Below are 22,571 nucleotides of genomic sequence, written 5' to 3'. Positions count from 1 at the left end.
CGTTTTCTCTTTTTGTGCTCAGATAGGAGTTTTAGAATTTTTCATCTTTGATGTTAGCTGCAAAAGCTAGCTAAAAACAAACATTAACAGGACAGCTATCCCCACATTGTTTGAAAGTGCTGATATGCAAAGGAAATGTCTCATTTGGAAGGACTTACGTATCAAACCAATGAAGTGTTAGTATGTTGGGAAACCCCCTTGCATTTAATGAGAAGCAGAGCGCCCAGGATCCATCTTGATAAATGGTCAAATACACACATATATAGGCTAATGAGCCTAATAACAGTATACATACATATAAATCTGTATGCCTTGCATTGTTAGTGCAAATGTATACAGGGTCCAAAATTAACACTCACCAAGCGGCAAATGCAAGTGGGTAGTTGATGCATAATGCAATTCTTGAGCATAAATGTATATTTTAGGCGCTGTAATTGGTCACCATTTCACTTAAAGTTTCAGTTTTTAAATGAACATTTTGTGGCACAGTGTGACTAATAATTTTTTAAAAGAACAAATTTTACATGTAGTGTCTTCATTAATTTGGTCATAAAAACTGCATGCATAATAATTATAAAATAATTAACAAAATGTTGTTTCAAATGGAAGACAACAATGCAAGAAATCTTCCCAAAATTATTTAATGTCAATCACCCAAGTTAAATTTGGCTTTAGTGAGTAATAAGTGCTTACCAGTAGGCCAGTCACTTTATAAGGAACAGCAACATGGTTTTATTTGTTAGAATGATTGCTGATGCAAATTATGTGAGTGACTTAAATTATACACGTAAAACCATCTACGAAACAAAAAACATCTGATTGTGACATATGTTGACAAATATTTCTCACATTAAAGCTGAAGTGTTAAAATACTTTCTCCTGGGGGACTGGGTAGCTCAGCGAGTATTGATGCTGACTACCAGTCACGAGTTCAAATCCAGGGTGTGCTGAGTGACTCCAGCCAGGTCTCCTAAGCAACCAAATTGGCCCAGTTGCTAGGGAGGGTAGAGTCACATGCGGTAACCTGCTCGTGGTTGCGATTAGTGGTTTTCGCTCTCAGTGGGGCACGTGGTAAGTTGTGCATGGATTGCGGAGAATAGCATGAGCCTCCACATGCTGTGAGTCTCCACGTGTCATGCAAAGTGAGCTGCATGATAAGATGTGCGGATTGACTGTCTCAGAAGTGGAGGCAACTGAGACTTGTCCTACCGTGCCACCACGAGGACCTAATAAGTAGTGGGAATTGGGCATGCCAAATTGGGGATCAAAAAAATAAAAAATAAAAAATACTTTCTCCTATCCCATCTTAAATGTGCACTCAGTAATTTTTTCCTCTTTAAAAAAGTCCTAAAGAACTAAAGAAATAAATAGTAATTTTGAAACATATTTATGAAATTATGACCACTCAGATTGTCATTTCAGTAACCTTAAGCTGTTTTATTCTACATGGACAGAGTCCACTCAAGGGGGCTGCCATGTTAAGATCACATGACCAGTCAAATACTACTTGCTTAATCTCAGTAACCACCCTGTTATTGGACACTTTCACTCATGGATTAAATTAATGATGGCTGACACTGAATAGTAAATGACTAAAATAGCATCAGTACCAATTGTGTTTGAACGATGCTGTAATCAATCTCCTTGGTTTCAGTGTAAGTCCAAGATGACACATTCAGAAAATGAGTGCACCTTTAATATGCAACTATACGTAAGCCATTAGTAGGTTCATTTTGTTGAAAACTGTAAACACTACATCTCCGTGGCACTATAAAAATTGCTGACTCAACCAATGGTATGAATTGGGGGGCAGGACTATCAACTTGTGTGATCAACAGAAGACAGCAGACAATATTTATTTTTGCAATTGCTGTTCACACTTCAGCTTTAAGTCTACAACTAATTCTTCAAAATCTCTAAAATAATTGTACTGGCATAGGAACAAAAATATTTATTTACTAAAAAAAAATTCTCAATTCACCACCATTGTTAATTTGGCGGGTACAAGTAAATTATGGACCCTGATCATACATGATTGTGAATAATATTAAAGACCTTAGCCACCCCAACAACATATCTCCAGCTCACAGCCTACATATACTTCTTCCCTCAAAATTATTTTTACAATCTATTAACAATCATTACTGTTTTTCATTTTAATTCAATAGAAGAATCTAAAATGATTATTACTGCATTATTAGTGCTGCAATGGGCTCTGTTTTGTATGTTGTTGGGGTGCTTGGGTCTGTGGAAAGTTAGGGCATGAATGAATGTTTCATGCTTGAAGTTCTGCACTCACCATAGTGCCCACACTGTACGTGGCTGCAGGTCCAATCGTGTGGTGATACGGGTCTGCTGTTGCATAGACTCTGCCATAGCTACAGGGGATAGAAATAAAGACGGAGGGGGCATTAAAGCTTCAAAAAAGATGGTATGCTCCAGTGATTTCTGTTCATTTGAACTAGATCCATTATCACTACACCCTACCTCTCTCTCTCTCTCTTTCTCTCTCTCTCATTCTTTCTCTATCCCCCAGTCTGTCTGATAAAAATGCAATCACGAGCTCGCCATAAATTTGGAGTAAAAATAGTGAGTATTTTATCTTATGAGGATGTGGTAAAAGTTATATTGGTCTGAGAGGGACAGACATTGAAAAACAACAACAACAACAACAACAACAAAAGTAATGTAGGAGAGAAAGAAGAAAATATAAAGAAACAGAAATGAAAAGACTATTATATCCTCCAAGCTAAAATTTCCACTGTCATTATATTTTAGCATTAGCTACACAATAAGCAAAGGTACAGATTAAAATAACACTTGTATACATTCAGGTAAAGGTCAACTATATATTGAAGGTACATCTGAATTGAAAGATTGAACTGTGTTCTCACAACAAGGGTATTTTTGATAAATGTCACATGTGTTGTAAATTGTTATAAAGTAAACAATGTATTAATTACAATATTTGTTGACCAAAAACATTTATCATAAATTAAATTATGCTGAAAAGCCTAACACGGTTTGTTTCACTGTGACAACCTACCCCAAATAGTGACAAAAAGCCCCAATAGCAGGGTCAAAAGGACAAAGTGCATTCAATTAACTGTATCTTTTCTCCTGGGCTATCCTTTCTAACTGTGGAAATGCTCAAAGCTTTTTTGTAGCCAAGACTTTAAGGTATGGGGCTAGGCAGAAATAGACTTTTAATAATACACCGAACCTGAGAAATATTTACTTGAGTTAAAAGTTTCTCTCCTATGGATTTTGTGCTGTTGTTGTTGTGTGTACATCACAACCAGAGAGAGAGAGAGAGAGAGAGAGAGAGAGAGAGAGAGAGAGAGAGAGAGAGAGAGAGAGAGAGAGAGGCAGAGTGTTTATGTTCATAGCTCTCTATATCCTTTCCATGCTCCTTTGCTCCCTCTCTTGTTTACCCAGGATGCACTGTAAAGAGGCACAGGGCTGGTGGCTGCAGAGGCGTTCTGACTCTTTTGATTGTTGCCGGTTTGGAACTAATTCCTCCAAGCTGGGCCTTACTTCTTTTTTTCTTTTATTCTTTCTTTCTTTCTTTATTAACCCCCAACACTTCCTTCTTCATTTGTTGACTTTCCCTACAAACACACACTTGCAAATGAGGGCCTGCAGGGAGCAGATAAGGTGTGCCAAGCCGGGTGCCGAAGGCACGGACTGAGAGAGGAGAAAAGAGGAGCGAGGGGGAAATCCTGGGCCCAGACATGCTATTACATATGGAAATACTATCGGATCTGACCAGGTTTTTGTCGTCTGGAATTATTACAACATCAAAGGTCAGGCCAGCTCAGTGGAGTGAGAGAGCTGAGTGGAGGGGATTTTAATGGCTTGTGACAGGCAGTGCAGATGAGGGTGACTGGGAATCCCCGAAAAACACTCCAGCTGGACAGAGATACTTAACCTAGAGCTTAACTAGCCAATGGGAATGACACATGCCAGATTAAAACCAGACACATTGCTAGTTCTAGTTTCTTTTTTAAAGTGTGCTTTCCTATCCTCACCCACATGTTTTTCCGAACTCATTTGAATTACTTTCTTCCATGGAACACAAAACTACCATTTATGGCAGAATTGTAGCCTCACCATTCACTTTTATTGGACAGAAAAATATACAATAAAAGTGAATGGTGACTGAACATAACATACTGCCTAACATCTAACACCTTTGTGTTCCATGGAAGATAGAAAGTGTTATGGGTTTGGAACAATGTAAATGATGAGAGAATGATAATTTTTGGATGTGCTATCCCTTTCACTATTACTACTGTTTACTATTGCTTTTCCAAAGCTACTAACACCAAGTGTTAAACTTTGTTATGTAACTCCTCTCGCACTACTTGCGCTAACCACATGAATGATACCATTTTTGCGGCATTTTGAGGAGAGGTGTGCTTTTACTTTTCTAAGTGATTGATTTATGCTGAGGGATGATAAAACGGGCAAAAATATCCAGGTTTACATTAAAGGAGGGACTCAAGCCCTATCAAGCCCAATTATCATAGACAACAAAATCATAGAATGTCCTAGCAACTCCATAGACACTACTCAACTACTCAAAACACCCCAGTAACCACAAAGCAACGCCCTGGCAACACTCACATTTTCTTCTGAAAATTACATATCTAGTAAAAAAATATTGCTTAATGCTCTGCTCAGAAGCTTCTATAGTTGAATCATTTATTTTAAAACCCCTCCATCAAGACAAATAAAATTAGCACGTGAAACGCAGAGCTGACTTATGTGAAACCGAGGAGGTGTAAGACAAGTGATGCAGATTGAGGGAGAGAGAGAAAGAGAGAGAGAGAGAGAGAGAAAAGGAGAGTGAAAATGAAAGAGGGGCCACAGGAAGAGGGCTGAAATAAGTGCAGTGGAATGCCAGTCTTGTCACCTGCTCTGATGTGGATCTGTGCTTGGCTCTGATAAATCTTACATTATCTTGGCTCTTCAGGCTGGCAGGCAGGGCCGTGCCTTATCGCCACTGACACGCTCAATCTTGCCTAGATTAAACCAGTGCCTGGCCTGATCCAACCTGACAGGGTCCCCACAGGTCCTGGATAAATTACTGACAACCCTACACCATCTTCGTCTTCTCACACACACACACACATACACCCAACCCTATGACCTGAAGTGAGTAAGCTAAGTGGTTGTGGAAGTTCAGGTTAATTTCAAGTTTAAAGGTGAAAGAGTATGAAAGATAGAGAAGCGATATAGAAATGGTTGCATTTAGGAATTTAACCCCCAATCTGCATTTAAAGAGATAGTTCACCCAAAAATGTTAATTCTCTAATCGTTCATTCACCCTCATGAAATCCCAGATGTATATGACTTCAGATGTATCCATATCTTCAGAAGTGATATGACAGGTGTGGGTGAAAACAGATACATATTTAAGTCCATAATCTTACAATCAATCTCCACTTTCACATTCTTCTTCTTTTGTTTTTGGATATTTGCATTCTTCGTGCTTATTGCCACCTACTGGGAAGGAATTTATAGTAGAAAAGCACTTAAATACTGATCGGTTTCTCACACACACTTATCATATCGCTTCGGAATATATAGATTTAACCACTGGAGCCTTATGGATCACTTTTATGCTGCCTTTATTGGGTTTTTGGAGCTAGAAAATGTTGGTTCCCATTCACGTGCATTGTGTGGACCAACAGAGCTGAAATATTCATCTTAAAATCTTTGTTTGTGTTCTGCAGAAGAAAGAAAGTCATACACATCTGGAATAACATGAGGTTGAATTTATTTATTTTTGGGTGAACTATCCCTTTAAGGCATTTAAAGAGAGTGCAAATCTTATATGTAAACTCCAATAGTGTAGGTTCAGAGGAAATGTGTTTCAGTTCAACACTTAAGAGTTAAGAGTTTCGATTAATAATGTGTTGACAGGCCTTAAAATACAGGGTCTCCTTATTTGTGAACATTTTAAAGCCACAAAATATCAGCTGTACACAATTTTAAACCAGAGAAAGAGTAGTAAATATTAATCAAATATTAGTCTTTAAAAAAAAATAATAATTAAAAATTATTAAAGACCCCAATAAATGGCTTGTTGAGAGCAAAATATCTTGACATTTCAGTGTTGACATATTTTCAGTTGAAACAGGAAGTTGTGGTTGAACATATCGAAGATGGTCAAAACATTTGGTGTGTGCAAGATGAATCATCAACATTTTTTCCAGAAGATAAAGACTGTAATTTTTAAATGCAGATATCTGTTTGAGGTTAATTTGGTCATCTTTTAGATGTATGATGCAGTTACAGTGCAGTCTCAAAGCTGACAGAAATGGTTAAAAGTTGCAAAACTCAAAATTTCATGGATTCTTTCACATCTTGCAATCAATAAAAGACAAACAAAGTTAGCACTATATGGTTCTTACCTGTCACTGTAGGCTGCTGCAGCTGCAGCAGCTGGTTGGGCGTATCTGTATGCTGCATAGCCACCCTGTCAATTACATAAGGGCATCCGTCAGACACATGCAAACAGCAGGGCATCAGTGACAAGAGATCATGTACTGTCACACTGTCCTTATAGACTGCCAAAGCTTTGGAACCATCTGTCCACATTACTTGAAGCAATAACAATGCAACTCAATCAAGGAGAAAAAATGCAATGTTTTGCCCTTTTATTTTAGCAGGTTTTTTTATTTTAGTTAATTTTAAACATTTTGCCAGCCACTTTGATTTTGTGCAAGCCATTTTGATTTTTTTAATTCAAAAACATAAAAAAATAACTCCATATCTCTACAATGTATACAGTATATATAAAGAGGCCTAAAAACTAAAATCTGAAATCCAATCCAAAAGTTCCAATCTGTATCTCTGCAAGAATGCAGCTGAAAAGCCCCTTGTCAATGCTCACTAAAATCACCCCTGAGTGATTTAGGTGGTATTTAGTGTGCCAATACAGCTTTTTGTGAAGAGCTGTAAGAAGCCTTTCTGTTTAATGGGGAATTGTCAGTTTGACTTGCATTAGCTCTTCGTATAGAACAGCCCGAGTCCAAAAGCGAAACATCTGAGCACATTCACTCATCTATGCTGAGTGAAGTGATAACGGTACAACCAACGGCTTGTCTTTCCGCGATGCATCAATCGCATCAATTGAAATGGCAAGGCTGGGCAACTATTGATCAGTATGGTAAGTGGCAATCTGGTATTAACAATTAAAATCAGTCAATGTTTGCTTACTGCGAACAAACCAAATGGAAGATTTGGCTGAAGCTATTGAAGGAGCCTTTTAATTAATATGGGTGCCAATACGAGTCGCCTGGCTCAATGCCCAAGGGAGCGGTCTTGACATGCAAAACGTGCTCATCAGTGGGCAGAGAAAGGCAGAAGACAACACTAAATATAGCTTGTATAAGCATTAGATAACATGTGACAATGCTATTAATTGCTACATTCAAGCTAGCTATTAATAGCCGCGTTGTAAGATGCATCCAATTACATGTTCAGAGATTGTTAGCTGCAATGACTGAACAACAGTGGTGATGTTGTCTGCTGGTTTTCTTTGGATTATATTTTGTGAACACTTACACTACAAAATGCCAAGCTTTTAAACAACAGGGGAATGTATTTGCTGGCTGCAAGAGAGTATCTAAGTGCTTGGGTGTTTATTGAACTGTCTGTTTTAATGAAACGCAGCTCTGCTCTTTGTTATTTTAGCACACTGACATCACTGGTACATTATGTGAATAATCGCCGTGCCAGAGCGCATGCAGGACCGAGGCATCACAGAAACAGGACACGCTGAATTATAGATGTTCTCATTTATTTTTCAGCTTGGGATTAATGTCCGACGGTACTCTGCTAAGATCAAAATGTTTAGCTGAAGTCTACGAAAAATCTGGTCACAGAATTACATGGTTTACATGGATTCCTTAAGAAATGAGATGTGCTTTGAAATCTTGAGTTTCACAGGTTTCATGGTGGGGGTGGGGGGGTCGTAGAGACTGATTCTGACTATTTTGGCAGACGAACGTATGACAGTTTGACTATGAGATCTATCTGGGACTGAAGCCACAATCCTAGCTACGCATTTGCAAACTTGGCAGCTAAATATACCATTGTGGACGCCAGGTGAAGCATCACAGTAATGTCTGTGCTCATCTGTCCTGTTTCAGATCTAAATGTTGAATTAATTTCCACCTTTCATGCAGTGAGATAGTCCAGGGATGGGAGGCACGCTCTCTGATCACCTAACTGACTAATATGTTCTGATGCTTTGTCAAAAACGAATCGGTTACCTAACGTAACCTCGGTTCTCTCTAGACGAGGTAACGAGTATTGCGTAAGCTAGTTTACGCTATGGGAAAGATTCATCTTTTCTGAGATATTGAAGCCAAAAAATTATCCTTAATTTTGTATCATTTGTCAACGCAGTGCAGCAACTGCAGACCTTGAGCGGGCTAGCTAGGGAGCTCATTGGTTGCTCTGCAGCAACTGCTGCAGCCTATAGACGAACTTGGGCGAACTCGCGTCCAATGAGTCGCGTCCACGCGCTTACTGCATCAAAGCCCGCCAAAATGGGCGTGGCTAGAGTGCATATAAGCGTAAGTTCGTAGGCTGGAACCCTGGTTTTCATTGAATGAAGCGAAAGTCGCTCGTGGCGCGAGCACGGCCGGCTACGCAATACTCGTTCCCTCGTCTAGAGAGAACCGAGGTTACGTTAGGTAACCGATTCGTTCTCTTCACGAGAGGTTCTCTCGTATTGCGTAAGCTAGCTTACGCTCACGGGAACCCATTGTCAACGCCGTCGCGCCAAGCATCCACTGCATGAGCCCCGGGGGTGGGGGGACACGGGGGAGCCCTTGTGAGTGGGGAAATAATATTTGGCCGGCAAGAGTGCGGGCCAGTGTGTGTGTAATACATAAGCACATAGTGGGAAGGGAACGACAGAGCGGCGGTGCCGGTCTGTGTGGAATGAGTCCCATCAGTGCAGCTCACCAGGGGAGCTGTAGCGTATTAAACCGCTAGTAGTTTTGCCTGCAGGGCGGGCACTTCCAGATTGTAAAATCTGACAAAGGTGGAGGGGGAAGCCCAGCCCGCTGCCACACATATGTCGTGAATGGAAATCCCGCTGGATCATGCTCACGATGAGGCCATGCTGCTCAGAGCATCTGAAAGAGGTGGAGCGCGCAGTATACAATCTCAGTGCTCTGACTGGGCAAAGGAGATTGGCGTCGCATTCGCTATCGGATGCTGGCAGCGCCGATAGGGAAATGACCTGTGCTCTGAAAGGAGTACTGATCACCTTGGAAACATAGCCGTGTCTAGGCTTTAAAATGACCTTGGAGTCACTTGGTCCAAACTCAAGACACGCAGCGCTGACAGACAGCGCGTGAAGGTCTCCCACACGTTTGACTGATGACAGGGCAGTCAGAAAAACGGTTTTGAGTGAAAGGTATTTCAAATCCACGGATTGAAGCGGTTCGAAAGGGGGGGCTTTCATAGTTTCGAGAACTATAGAAAGATCCCAGATAGGAACCGATGGGGGACGCGGGGGGTTCATCCTTCTAGCTCCCCTGAGGAAGCGGATGACCAGCTCGATTTTTCCCAGTGACTGGCCATGTAGGGGTTCAGCGAACGCCGCGACGGCCGCCACATACACTTTGAGCGTGGATGGGGATCTGCCCTTATCCAGCAGCTCTTTGTAAAACACGAGCAGCGACGACACCCCACATGTCCGTGGGTCCAGGTCTCTGTCGGTGCACCATTTTGAAAACACAGACCATTTTGACGCATAGAGTATTCTCGTGAAAGGGGCTCTAGCGTGTATGATGGTGTTTATTACCCCTTCTGGCAGAGCGACGGGTAGTCGTTGATCACCCACGCGTGCAGCGCCCAGCACTCTGGGTGGGGATGCCCGATCGTGCCGCGAGCTTGAGAGAGGAGATCTGCTCTCACTGGGATGGGCCACGGCGCTGTCAGTGACAGCTGCATAAGCTCCGGGAACCATGTCTGATTCTCCCAACGCGGGGCTATGAGGAGCACTGAGTGACGCGTTTCCCTGATCCTCTGCATTACCTGTGGCAATAGCGAGACGGGAGGGAAGGCGTAAAGCGGGCGGTTGGGCCAGTCCTGGGCCAGCGCGTCCTCGCTTTTCGAGAAAAATATTAGGCAGTGAGAGTTCTCTTCTGACGCAAAGAGGTCTATCTCTGCTCTGCCGAATATGCGCCATAACTTCTGGACTGTTTGAGCGTGCAGGGACCATTCCCCTGGGGGAATATTGTCTCTGGACAGTCGTTCAGGTGGCCTGGCACGTGTGTCGCCCTCAGCGAGCGCAGGTGGCACTGGGACCAACTCAGTATGCGTTTCGTCAGATGGAAGAAGTTCCTGGATCTGACACCACCCTGACGGTTTAGGTAGGATACCACAGATCTGTTGTCCGAACGGACCAGGACGTGGTGACCCTGAATGACCGGGAGAAAGCGCACAAGCGCGCTATCATTTCCAGACAATTTATGTGAAGGAGCTTTTCCTGAACTGACCATAGGCCAAAAAAACCGGAGAGCCCTCGCAGACCCGTGTTGGACGCGTCTGTCGAGATGACTTTTCGGCGAGATACAGCTCCCATCGTCACTCCCCGCTGATACCATTCGGCCACTGTCCAGGGCTGCAGAGCTGAAATACAGGTCTGAGTCACCTTGATCGGATGGCGGCCCGTGGCCCAAGCCCGGCGAGACGCGCGGGTGTTTAGCCAATGCTGAAGCGGGCGATGCGCAGTAAACCCAGCTGAAGTACTGCTGCGGCTGAGGCCATGTAACCTAGCACTCTCTGAAATTTTTTCAGAGGCGTGAGGCTGTTCATCTGAAAGGACGCGGCTAGTCGCTGAACACGGCGCAGCTGTGTAGATAAGCGAGCCGTCATTGCCACGGAGTCTAGTTCTATTCCAAGGAAGGAAATTGCCTGACTGGGCTGTAGTGAGCTCTTGGTCCAATTGACTGCAAGACCCAAACTGTTCAGATGGCTGAGGAGAACTGTTCTGTGAGACAGAAGCTCCGTATGTGACTGTGCCATAATCAGCCAGTCGTCCAAATAGTTCAGAATTCGCAAGCCCTGACTCCGCGAGGGGTGCGGCGCCGCATCCATGCACTTCGTGAAAGTACGGGTGCTAAAGACAGGCCGAACGGAAGGACGGTGTATTGATAAACCTGGCCGTCGAGGCGAATCTCAAGAATGGCCTGTGACGGGGATTTATCTGAATCTGAAAATAGGCATCTTTCAGATCGAGAGAGATAAACCAGTCCCCTGGCGCGTATGCTGCGAGGAGTTTCCTGATTGTAAGCATTTTGAGCGGTCTTTTTGCAAGCACCTTGTTCAAAACCCTGAGATCTAATATTGGTCTGAGGCCGCCGTCTTTCTTGGGAACAAGAAAATAACGGCTGTAAAACCCCGACTTCGCTCAGCGAGGCGGCACTTTCTCTATGGCCCTTTTGCACAGAAGGTTTGCTATTTCTGAGCGAAGCATGCAGGCTGCTTCCGTGTTCACAATAGTTTCGAGCCAGCTCTGAAGCGGGGAGGCGGCGATCGAACTGTAGCAAATAGCCCTGTTTTATTGTGCTTAACACCCATTTGGATATCCTGGGATAGCTTCCCACGCTTTGAAGCGTAACGCTAGAGGGTGAATGGCCAAATCGCCCTGATTGCCGCACACAGCAGCTGAGCAGAATGTGTGGCGCTTACTGTGCTTATGCATGACTGCTCGCAGACAGCAGGGACAGGCTGTTCTGTGAGTGACTTCCGATTGAGGTGAATGGGGAAAGAGTCACATCTGTTAAGTGATGCTTGCGAGCATAGTCACGAGCACGGGACTTACATACAGAGAAGTGTTTGCTGGCCGTGTGACAGAGCGGGCAGAGAATGGGCGTCGCGCGTATTCGTGAGCGCATTTATTGACTCTAACACTCGAGCGGGCTGTGTCCGCTTTATGTGAGTGGGCTCTGATCGGGACACGGGAAGTGTAATGCTTGTGTGTAGAGGTGAACACTGGATTGTGGGCACATTTTCTACACAAGGCTGGTCGTGTGACAGAGCGGCCAGAGAAGGGGCGCGCGCACGGATTCGTGGGCGCGTTTATTGTCTCTAACACTCGAGCGGGCTGTGTCCATTTTATGTGAGTGGGCTCTGATAGGAACACGGGAAGTGTAATGCTTGTGTGTAGGGGTGAACACTGGATTGTGTGCACATTTTCTACACATAAGGCATGTTTGCTCTTTACAAGATTTCTTTGGGGCGCCGTGAAAACGCCGTTTGAGTGCAGGCAAGCGGGCAGTATCACCGGCTTGTTGGCTGCTGAATCCACCACTGCAGTAGCCTGAGAGAAGGGGACTGACAGAGGGCGAAGCTTTGACGGCTGTCCGGCTGCGGCGGGACTGAGCTGTCATTTTCTCAACAAAGCTAGGAGGACTTTGGTTGCTCAGGTTTCAACGCAATCTTAGGCCGAGGCCCGCGGGGGGGTGGCGGTCTGCGGCGGCTGTCTGAGCTCGACCTAGGGCGGCCGCCCTGTCGACGCTGAAAAGTCTGGCTTTGCTGAGCTGGGCGCTGTGAAGAGGCTCGTGCAGGAGGCTGGTCACGTGGGCGGCCTGCAGAGGAGCTTAGCTGACGAGGCAGGAAGAGATTCATGGCTTGGGTGGCTTTCTGGACTTCCGTGAAACGGTCAACAATGCCACTCACCGCGGAACCGAAGAGACCGGACGGAGAGAGCGGCGCATTGTCCGTCGCGCTCCTTAGATCTGAAACAGGCTCTGGGTGTCCGCCTTTCTCATCCCATTCTCGAAGGAGGTCCGCTTGGAGGATCTGTAAGACGGCCATGGAATGCAGAGCAGATGCGGCTTGGCCAGCGGCGGCATAGGCGCGGCCAACACAGGCGGAAGTAGTTCTGCAGGCCTAGGCGGGAGCACCGGTTTAGACCGCCATCTCGCGGAGGCGGGCAAAGGTGTGCTGCTACCGAATCCTCTGGATTCCTGGGCGAGGAGGAGGCTTGGGAGCCTGACCACTCCTCGCTGTCGAAGCCATGATGGAACAGCAACCCTTATCCTCCGCCTCGTCATCACAGATGGCAGCAGTCGCGGCCGCTCGGCGGCAACTGTGCGTCCCGGGGCGGGGAGGGTGAAAGTGAGACTCGAGGAGAGGCTCGGCGAGGCAGTCGCTTCTAACACCGGTTCCGGCAACCTTTGGGAGCGGCGCTTCTTATTGCGCGGCTGAAACAAAAGCGGCACGGCGGCTCGGTTTTGCATGCTTCGAGTCGAGCCCGCAGGGTCGACATCGAAGCTCCTAGCAGAGGTCGCATCCGCCCGTCAGCGGCGAGCTCTGCATGTTCCCGTCCCAGGCAGAGAGCGCAGATGAGGTGGCAGTCTCCGGTGCTGAGAGGAGCGCAGCATGAGCCGCAGGAAGTCGCGAGGCATCTTTAAAAAGACGCTCGATACTCTTTTGTGAAGTTCAGCTGAGGAACTTAGCTTGCTCTAAAAAGGATACGTCGCCGGATGGCGTAGCTTCGCAGGATGGCTGAAGGTGGCGAAGACGGCCAGCTTCTTCGAGCGCTGTCCAAGCTTGCTAGATGCCCCTCGAACGGCGACGCGGCTTCCAGTTCAGAGATGCGAAGAGTTTCGCTGAAGTGATGATAATTGGGGTTCCAGCCTACGAACTACGCTTATATGCACTCTAGCCACGCCCATTTTGGCGGGCTTTGATGCAGTAGCGCGGACGCCTCTCATTGGACGCTGAGTTCGCCCAAGTTCGATCTATAGGCTGCAGCAGTTGCCGCAGAGCAACCAATGAGCTCGCTAGCTAGCCCGCTCAAGGTCTGCAGTTGCTGCACTGCGTTGACAAATGATACAAAATTAAGGATAATTTTTTGGCTTCAATATCTCAGAAAAGATGAATCTTTCCTGTAGCGTAAGCTAGCTAAGAGAACAATAGGGCTTGGGCACAAAATTAGGTTGTAGCATGAGGCCTTTGGGCTGCATTCTTATGTAAGCTGAGAGAGAGGTGGATCAAACGAGTGCCATAAATTAAAACATAACACTGTAACGTTGACTTCATTGACTTGATCTGGCATGCTATTCCTCCCACTTAGAGGGAAACCAGTCAGTGATGGAGGAGAAAATGTGGAAGACAATAAATGCATAGGGGGTTCATGTTTGGATCATTCCACATTGTACATGTTAGTATTTGCATGAAGTCTGTGGAAATCAACTAAAGCTGTGCCTTCAAAGCAAGTCATGTTGGACGAGGTTTTGCTGTGTGTGATTGCATCGTAGCATGTAGCAGCATGCACAAGGGACCCGACAAGTCTTTTAGTATGCAACGAATGGGGCATCCTGGTGGATTTGCACATGATGACCTGAACTGACCCTTGGCTTTATGAAAGATTCATTGCCAGCTGCTCAGGTTATGCTTAGTGAGAGGCTTCAGCAAAGCCAGACTTCTCAGCGTCGACAGGGCGGCCGCCCTAGAACGCGCTCAGACAGCCGCCGCAGAATGCATAAGCACAGTAAGCACCCTCACACATTCTGTTCAGCTCGCTGTGTGCGGCAATCAGGGCGACTTGGCCATTCACCCTCTAGCGTTGCGCTACAAAGCGTGGAAAGCTATCCCAGGGATATCCAAATGGGTGTTAAGCACAATAAAACAGGGCTATTTGCTACAGTTCGATCGCCGCCCTCCCCGCTTCAGAGCGCGGCTCGAAACTACTGTGAACACGAAGCAGCCTGCATGCTCCATTCAGAAATAGCAAACCTTCTGTGCAAAAGGGCCATAGAGAGAGTGCCACTTTCTCTGAGCGAGTCGGTATTTCTTGTCCCCAAGAAAGACGGCGGCCTCAGACCAATATTAGATCTCAGGGTTTTGAACAAGGTGCTTGCAAAAAGACCATTCAAAATGCTTACAATCAAGAAACTCCTCGCGCATGTGCGCCAGGGGGACTGGTTTATTTCTCTCGATCTGAAAGATGCCTACTTTCAGATTCAGATAAATCCCCGTCACAGGCCATTCTTGAGATTCAGCCGACGGCCAGGTTTATCAATACACCGTCCTTCCGTTCGGCCTGTCTTTAGCACCCCGTACTTTCACGAAGTGCATGGATGCGGCGCTCCCACCCCTGCGGAGTCAGGGCTTGCGAATTCTGAACTATTTGGACGATTGGCTGATTTTGGCACAGTCACATACGGAGCTTCTGTCTCACAGGACAGTTGTCCTCAGTCATCTGAACAGTTTGGGTCTTGCAGTCAATTGGACCAAGAGCTCACTACAGCCCAGTCAGGCAATTTCCTTCTTTGGAATAGAACTAGACTCCATGGCGATGACGGCTTGCTTATGTACACAGCGCGCGCGCCGTGTTCAGCGACTAGCCGCTTCCTTTCAGATGAACAGCCTCACGCCTCTGAAAAAATTTCAGAGAATGCCAGGTTACATGGCCTCAGCCGCAGCAGTACTTCAGCTGGGTTTACTGTGCATGCGCCCGCTTCAGCATTGGCTAAACACCCGCGTGTCTCGCCGGGCTTGGGCCACGGGCCGCCAGCCGATCAGAGTGACTCAGACCTGTATCTCAGCTCTGCAGCCCTGGGCAGTGGCCGAATGGTATCAGCGGGGAGTGACGATGGGAGCTGTATCTCGCCGAAAAGTCATCTCGACAGACGCGTCCAACACGGGTTGGGGCGCGGTCTGCGAGGGCTCTCCGGTTTTTGGCCTATGGTCAGTTCAGGAAAGCTCCTTCACATAAATTGTCTGGAAATGATAGCGGTCGAGTACGCGCTCGTGCGCTTCCTCCCGGTCATTCAGGGTCACCACGTCCTGGTCCGTTCGGACAACAGATCTGTGGTATCCTATCTAAACCGTCAGGGCGGTGTCAGATCCAGGAACCTCTTCCATCTGACAAAACGCATACTGAGTTGGTCCCAGTGCCACCTGCGCTCGCTGAGGGCGACGCGCGTGCCAGGCCACCTGAACGACGGCCCAGACAGACTGTCCAGAGACAATATTTCCCCAGGGGAATGGTCCCTGCACGCTCAAACAGTCCAGAAGTTATGGAGCATATTCGGCAGAGCAGAGATAGACCTCTTTAGCGTCAGAAGAGAACTCTCACTGCCCAGTATTTTTCTCGAGCGAGGGCCAGCTGGCCCAGGACTGGCCCAACCGCCTGCTTTACGCCTTCCCTCCTGTCTCGCTATTGCCACAGGTAATGCAGAGGATCAGGGAAACGCGTCACTCGGTGCTCCTCATAGCCCGGCTGGGAGAATCAGACATGGTTCCCGGAGCTTACGCAGCTGTCACTGACAGCCCCGTGGCCCATTCCAGTGAGAGCAGATCTCATCTCTCAAGCTCGCGGCACGATCTGGCATCCCCACCCAGAGCACTGGGCGCTGCACGCGTGGGTGATCAATGACTACCCGTCGCTTTGCCAGAAGGAGTAATAAACACTATCATACACGCTAGAGCCCCTTCCACGAGAAGTCTCTATGCGTCCAAATGGTCTGTGTTTTCAAAATGGTGCACCGACAGAGACCTGGACCCACGGACATGTGGGGTGTCGTCGCTGCTCGTGTTTTTACAAGAGCTGCTGGATAAGGGCAGATCGCCATCCACGCTCAAAGTGTACGTGGCGGCCATCGCGGCGTTCGCTGAACCCCTGCACGGCCAGTCACTGGGAAAAAACGAGCTGGTCATCCGCTTCCTCAAGGGGGGCTAGAAGGATGAACCCCCCGTGCCCCCCATCGGTTCCTATCTGGGATCTTTCCGTAGTTCTCGAAGCTATGAAAGCCCCCCCTTTCGAACCGCTTCAATCCGTGGATTTGAAATACCTTTCACTCAAAACCGTTTTTCTGACTGCCCTGTCATCAGTTAAACGTGTGGGAGACCTTCACGCGCTGTCTGTCAGCGCTGCGTGTCTTGAGTTTGGACCAAGTGACTCCAAGGTCATTTTAAAGCCTAGACATGGCTATGTCCCCAAGGTGATCGGTACTCCTTTCAGAGCACAAATCATTTCCCTATCGGCGCTGCCAGCATCCGATAGCGAACGCGACGCCAATCTCCTTTGCCCAGTCAGAGCACTGAGATTGTATACTGCACGCTCTGCCTCTGTCAGACGCTCTGAGCAGCTTTTCGTTTCGTTCGAGGGCGCACCAAAGCTTTGCGCCTCGAAACAGACACTGTCTAGATGGATAGTGGATGCTATTGCTGCCGCGTCAGGCGTCAAAAGACCTACCATGCCCGTTAGGCATTAGGGCTCACTCCACTAGAGGCATGGCCTTCTCGTGGGCATGGTCCAGCGGGATTTCCATTCACGACATATGTGTGGCAGCGGGCTGGGCTTCCCCTACACCTTTGTCAGATTTTACAATCTGGAAGTGCCCGCCCTGCAGGCAAAACTACTAGCGGTTTAATCACGCTACAGCTCCCCTGGTGAGCTGCACTGATGGGACACATTCCACACAGACCGGCACCGCCGCTCTGTCTTTTCCTTCCCACTATGTGCTTATGTATTACACACACACTGGCCCGCACTCTTGCCGGCCAAATATTATTCCCCACTCACAAGGGCTCCCCGGGTCCCCCACCCCGGGGCTCATGCAGTGGATGCTTGGCGCGCACGGCGTTGACAATGGGTTCCCGTAGCGTAAGCTAGCTTACGCAATACGAGAGAACCTCTCGTAAGAGAACGAATCGGTTACCTTACGTAACCTCGGTTCTCTCTAGATGAGGGAACGAGTATTGCGTAGCCGGCCGTGCTCGCGCCACGAGCGATTTTCGCTTTATTCAATGAAAACCAGGGTTCCAGCCTACGAACTTATGCTTATATGCACTCTAGCCACGTCCATTTTGGCGGGCTTTGATACAGTGACGGCGTGGGCACCTGTCATTGGACGCAAGTTCACTCAAGTTCGTCTATAGGCTGCAGCAGTTGCCGCAGAGCAACCTATGAGCTCGCTAGCTAGCCCGCTCAAGGTATGCAGTTGCTGCACTGCGTTGACAATGGATACAAAATTAAGGATAATTTTTTGGCTTCAATTTCTCAGAAAAGATGAATCTTTCCCGTAGCGTAAGCTAGCTTACGCAATACTCGTTGCCTCTTCTAGAGAGAACCGAGGTTACGTAAGGTAACCGATTAGTTTTCTCTCCCCCTTTTTAAAAATGTAAGAGCATATTTACTTATATGAACCCTTTATTATCCTGTTTGTTTCTTAATTTCAAACATAATTCAGACAGAAAATACGTATTACACAGGAGGAAAGGCTCCTCATTACCATGGTTAGGTCAGTGTAGCTAGTCTTAAATAATAGGAATAATAACAAATTATATTATTTATGAAAAAATAAATACTAGCTGAAACAGATCTAGAACAATGCCACTGTTGATATAAAATGAGGTTTAATAGATTCTACCTTTAGATTATTTCATAAAAAACTATACAATTTTGTCAAAATATAACAGTTAACTAATTTAAATTTAAATTTTGTAAAGGTGATGAATAATAATAATTTAAAAATAATAATTTGCGCATAGCACACTGTTGCTCTTTTCCTCCTCAGTGCTGTTTGGCATGTCAGGCCCCTTATTGTTTGAGAAGTTTGACTTGATTTCCTCCGTAATGCTTTAAACTAGAAAAGTCTCACTACAATTGAAATTGGTCACATCAGTTTTGAGGTCTGTGCTCCGCAATATCGAGGGAAGTCCGGTTATTGCACGTGCGTGTCAGAGAGAAGAGCAGATCATGATCGCAAGCTGATTCCGTTACACTCGTGCGAAAGTGCAGATGAGAAGCCTTTAGCTGATTGCGAGATTATCATTAAATCTGTCTCGGCAGTCCTAAATAGGCTATCACTTGTGCGGCCGCTGAAATATCTTCAATGGGGGAACCATGGCATTGTTCTTTCCCTGCTGTTCTCAACCCAGCCCAAACAGACCTGCGACCTACTTTTGGGTCATGACCCACCAGTTGAGAAACACTGATTTAACTCACACACACACACTCGCTTATATCATACCCCTCGCCTCGCTTCTCTCTGACATTTTCTCCGCTGCATGTGTGTGTGGCCCAAGTTGACGAGTCTGACAGGCAGTCGAGGAGGAAAGGAGATGCACACGTGCAGGTCAGGTTCTCCGTCCGGTTGCATTTTTTCTCAATACCGTAGTTAAGCAAATGTACACGGAATGATATCCGTCAACTTTCATTCCGTGGTATACCGTGAAACCGCTATACAGCTGCAACCCTATTTGCTACATGTGCTTCCTCCCTCAATTTTCAGAGACAATGGAAATTATGTGAAAAGGCAGAAGGGTGTGTACTCACATAGATCTCAGCACCGTAGAAGCCATCTTGGTAAACCACACTGCAACAAGAAATACACAATACATCAACATGCAGTGTCCATTGAGTTTCCTCTTGGTGTATATAGAAGGAAATAAATTATGTAGCATTGCGTTCATTCACCAGACAACACAATGCAACTCCAGACTGAGATGAAGGGACAAAAATTTAGTAGATTAGGAAAGATGGCCATTTTCTGTGCTTAGAGAAAAACAATGTTGTTTTATAATGGGCTTTGCTCTGTCTTGTCACTGGGGAAAACTAGCAAGAGTCGCTGGTCCAGCCAACCATTAGATTGTAACACACTTTATAGCCATCAAGTGTTCATGTTGCAGGTTAAGAGTATAGCACCTATAATGTGGAAATGGCCCTTTAATGACAGAGCTTTTAAGTGCTGAAGTTTACCTAATAATGGCCTCAGCCCAGGAGGAAAACTAGGAAAGCTATTTGCACACATGAAGTGTCTGCCTGGTGTGTATGTTTTCCCCTAACAACTGACTAGGCAATAAGTGAGGTTGCATACTTTAACTAGTTTTTCCATATGTATAGTTTAGTTTTGATATTTTGTAATACCAGTTCTTTAATTAGCATGCTGTGCTTTAGCTGTCAGACAGTTTGCATGGTAAAACCCTTTTGGAAAAGTTGCGTATTTAAATTTATTCTCTTTAAAGCACTGCTGCTACAGCAATATTTACATTTTACATGTATTCATTTGGCAGACGCTTTTATCCAAAGCGACTTACAAAAGAGGAAAAAACATCAGCGAATCATCTTAGGGAGACAGTGGTAAAACAAGTGCCATATTACAAAGTTTCACTATCATCAGAATAGTATACAAAACAGATTTAAGTGCAACAAGAAATGTAAATATATATATATATATATATATATATATATATATATATATATATATATATATATATATATATATATATATATATATATATATATATATATTTTTTTTTTTGTGACCGGTTAAGTGCTTTTGGAAAAGATGTGTTTTTAGCCGTTTTTTGAAGATAGAGAGTGAGTTAGCTTCCCGGATTGAGTTGGGAAGGTAATTCCACCACCGTGGTATGATGAGACTGAAAGCCCGGGAAAGTGTTTTGGTGCCTCTTTGTTTTGGTACGACAAGGCGACGTTCCTTAGCCGACCGCAGGCTTCTGGTGGGAACACCAGCAATATACATGCAGAGGACATCTTTGGCCATTGCATCACGTCTTGAGCTGTTTTCTAAACATCCATCAGCTAGACCACCACAAATTCAACATTTTCAGCAGGAACAATTTTACACATCACTAGTATGTTTTGGGTGATTGGTAACTCACGCTCCATAAGCAGGAATGGGAGGGGGTGGAGGTGCAGCACGGAACGTGTTGTAAACGGCACGACCTCTGCCTCTCAAGTGGGCACCCCTGTAAGCCACTGTCGCACCTGTGGTTGGGTAGGGGAAACCTGTCACTGTAAAAGAGGTGAGAAAGAAAGACAGAAAGAGATTTAGGAAGAAAAATAAATGTCTCACAAAGACTTGACAAACGCTTTTGCTTCCAAGGGTGCACATGCCACCAGCAATCGGCTTTTTAGTCTGTAGAGTGACAACACACTGTCATCCTTAAATGTGCTCAGACACAACATTCATAGCGGCTCTAAAACAACCCAGACTGATTTCAAGTGGTGTGTCATGATGACACAACAGAAGAAAGGCAACAGGTTAAAGGGGCAATCTCTAAGCCAGTGGTTCTCAACTGGTTTTGCTTCAGGACCCAGATTTTACATTTACATTGGACATTAAGGGCTAAATTTAAATCACAGATGCAAAGTCAATGGGCATGGCCAAGATGTTTTGGTGTTTTTGCACAAACATGTACTAAGTCTAGGTGCAAGTGGGCTTGGCAAAATTGCACAAGCAAAGCGCTAATGGGCTGGTCAAGTGTAATTTAATTCTGATGTTTTTCTCAAAATCGCACCATTGCACCGTATTCGTCCTCTTGTATAGTCCATTCCCTGTCAAGCACCAGCGATAAAAACAAAGACAGCACATTTATAAGAAGTTGGTTGTGCAAAAGGACTATATGCAATTAATTAAAACAATATAAATACAGATATACGTTCTTTTGTGCATTAACTGTGTCCTTGTTGAATGATACGCTCCTTTAATATGCATAATAAATGTGGATCTCATCTCCGTTAAGTTATAGAGAATGTAAGTATTATTAATAATTTTCATCTACTGACCACAAATCATGCCTTGTATTATCAGTGACTGTATCAGCCTTCCTGGTTAGGCTGAGGGTCGATGGATTTTTGCACACAATTTAGATTTTTAAAAATGTAATGCATTTATTGATACACAGAAAAATTAAACCAAAAACATTTCTAAATTCAAATGACACTTTAAATGAAATTAAAATATAATCAAAATAGGAAGTGGTAAAAAAAAATCATACAAAATCCAAAAATGTTACCCTCTCCAACTTCTTCCACCAGCCCCTTTTGCAGTGACTTGAATCACACAAAAGACAACAGGTGGAAAAAAAATCATCATCAACTAGATCAATTGTAAGTACAATTGTAAATTTAGCCTAAACATAATAATAATAATAATAATAACAATAATAGAAAAATAAAACATGATCTCTAGAAAGTTTAATACAAATCATCAAATAGATTTTTGTTCTCTTACGAGAGGTTCTCTCGTATTGCGTAAGCTAGCTTACGCTACGGGAAAGATTCATCTTTTCTGAGATATTGAAGCCAAAAAATTATCCTTAATTTTGTATCCATTGTCAACGCAGTGCAGCAACTGCATACCTTGAGCGGACTAGCTAGCGAGCTCATAGGTTGCTCTGCGGCAACTGCTGCAGCCTATAGACGAACTTGAGTGAACTTGCGTCCATGACAGGCGCCCGCGCCGTCACTGTATCAAAGCCCGCCAAAATGGGCGTGGCTAGAGTGCATATAAGCGTAAGTTCGTAGGCTGGAACCCTGATTTTCATCTATTCAGCGAAGCTCTTCACATCTCTGAACTGCAGAAGCCGCGTCGCCGTTCGAGGGGCATTTAGCAAGCTTGGACAGCGCTCGAAGAAGCCGGCTGTCTTCGGCACCTTCAGCCGTCCTGCGAGCTACGCCATCCGGCGACATATCCTTTTTAGAGCAAGCTAGTTCCTCAGCGAACTTCACAAAAAGAGCAACGAGCGTCTTTTTAAAGATGCCTCGCACCACC

At 45.4% G+C, this 22,571-nt stretch overlaps 1 protein-coding gene across 3 annotated transcripts in view; it reads right to left on the bottom strand.

Moving 5' to 3' along the window:
- Positions 1-22,571, bottom strand: part of LOC127626747 (RNA binding protein fox-1 homolog 3-like) — a 649,289-nt gene that overhangs the window by 14,594 nt on the left and 612,124 nt on the right. For all 3 annotated transcript variants that reach the window (XM_052102758.1, XM_052102757.1, XM_052102759.1), the window contains 4 exons: positions 20,677-20,809; positions 19,331-19,370; positions 6,423-6,487; positions 2,300-2,378 (listed from right to left, as the gene is read on the bottom strand). In XM_052102758.1, the coding sequence (XP_051958718.1) occupies positions 2,300-2,378; positions 6,423-6,487; positions 19,331-19,370; positions 20,677-20,809 (317 nt within the window). The remainder of the gene's footprint in view (positions 1-2,299; positions 2,379-6,422; positions 6,488-19,330; positions 19,371-20,676; positions 20,810-22,571) is intronic.

This window comes from Xyrauchen texanus, chromosome 33, assembly GCF_025860055.1.
Source record: "Xyrauchen texanus isolate HMW12.3.18 chromosome 33, RBS_HiC_50CHRs, whole genome shotgun sequence".
NCBI lineage: Eukaryota > Metazoa > Chordata > Actinopteri > Cypriniformes > Catostomidae > Xyrauchen > Xyrauchen texanus.
This window is presented reverse-complemented; position numbering and strand designations above follow the sequence as displayed.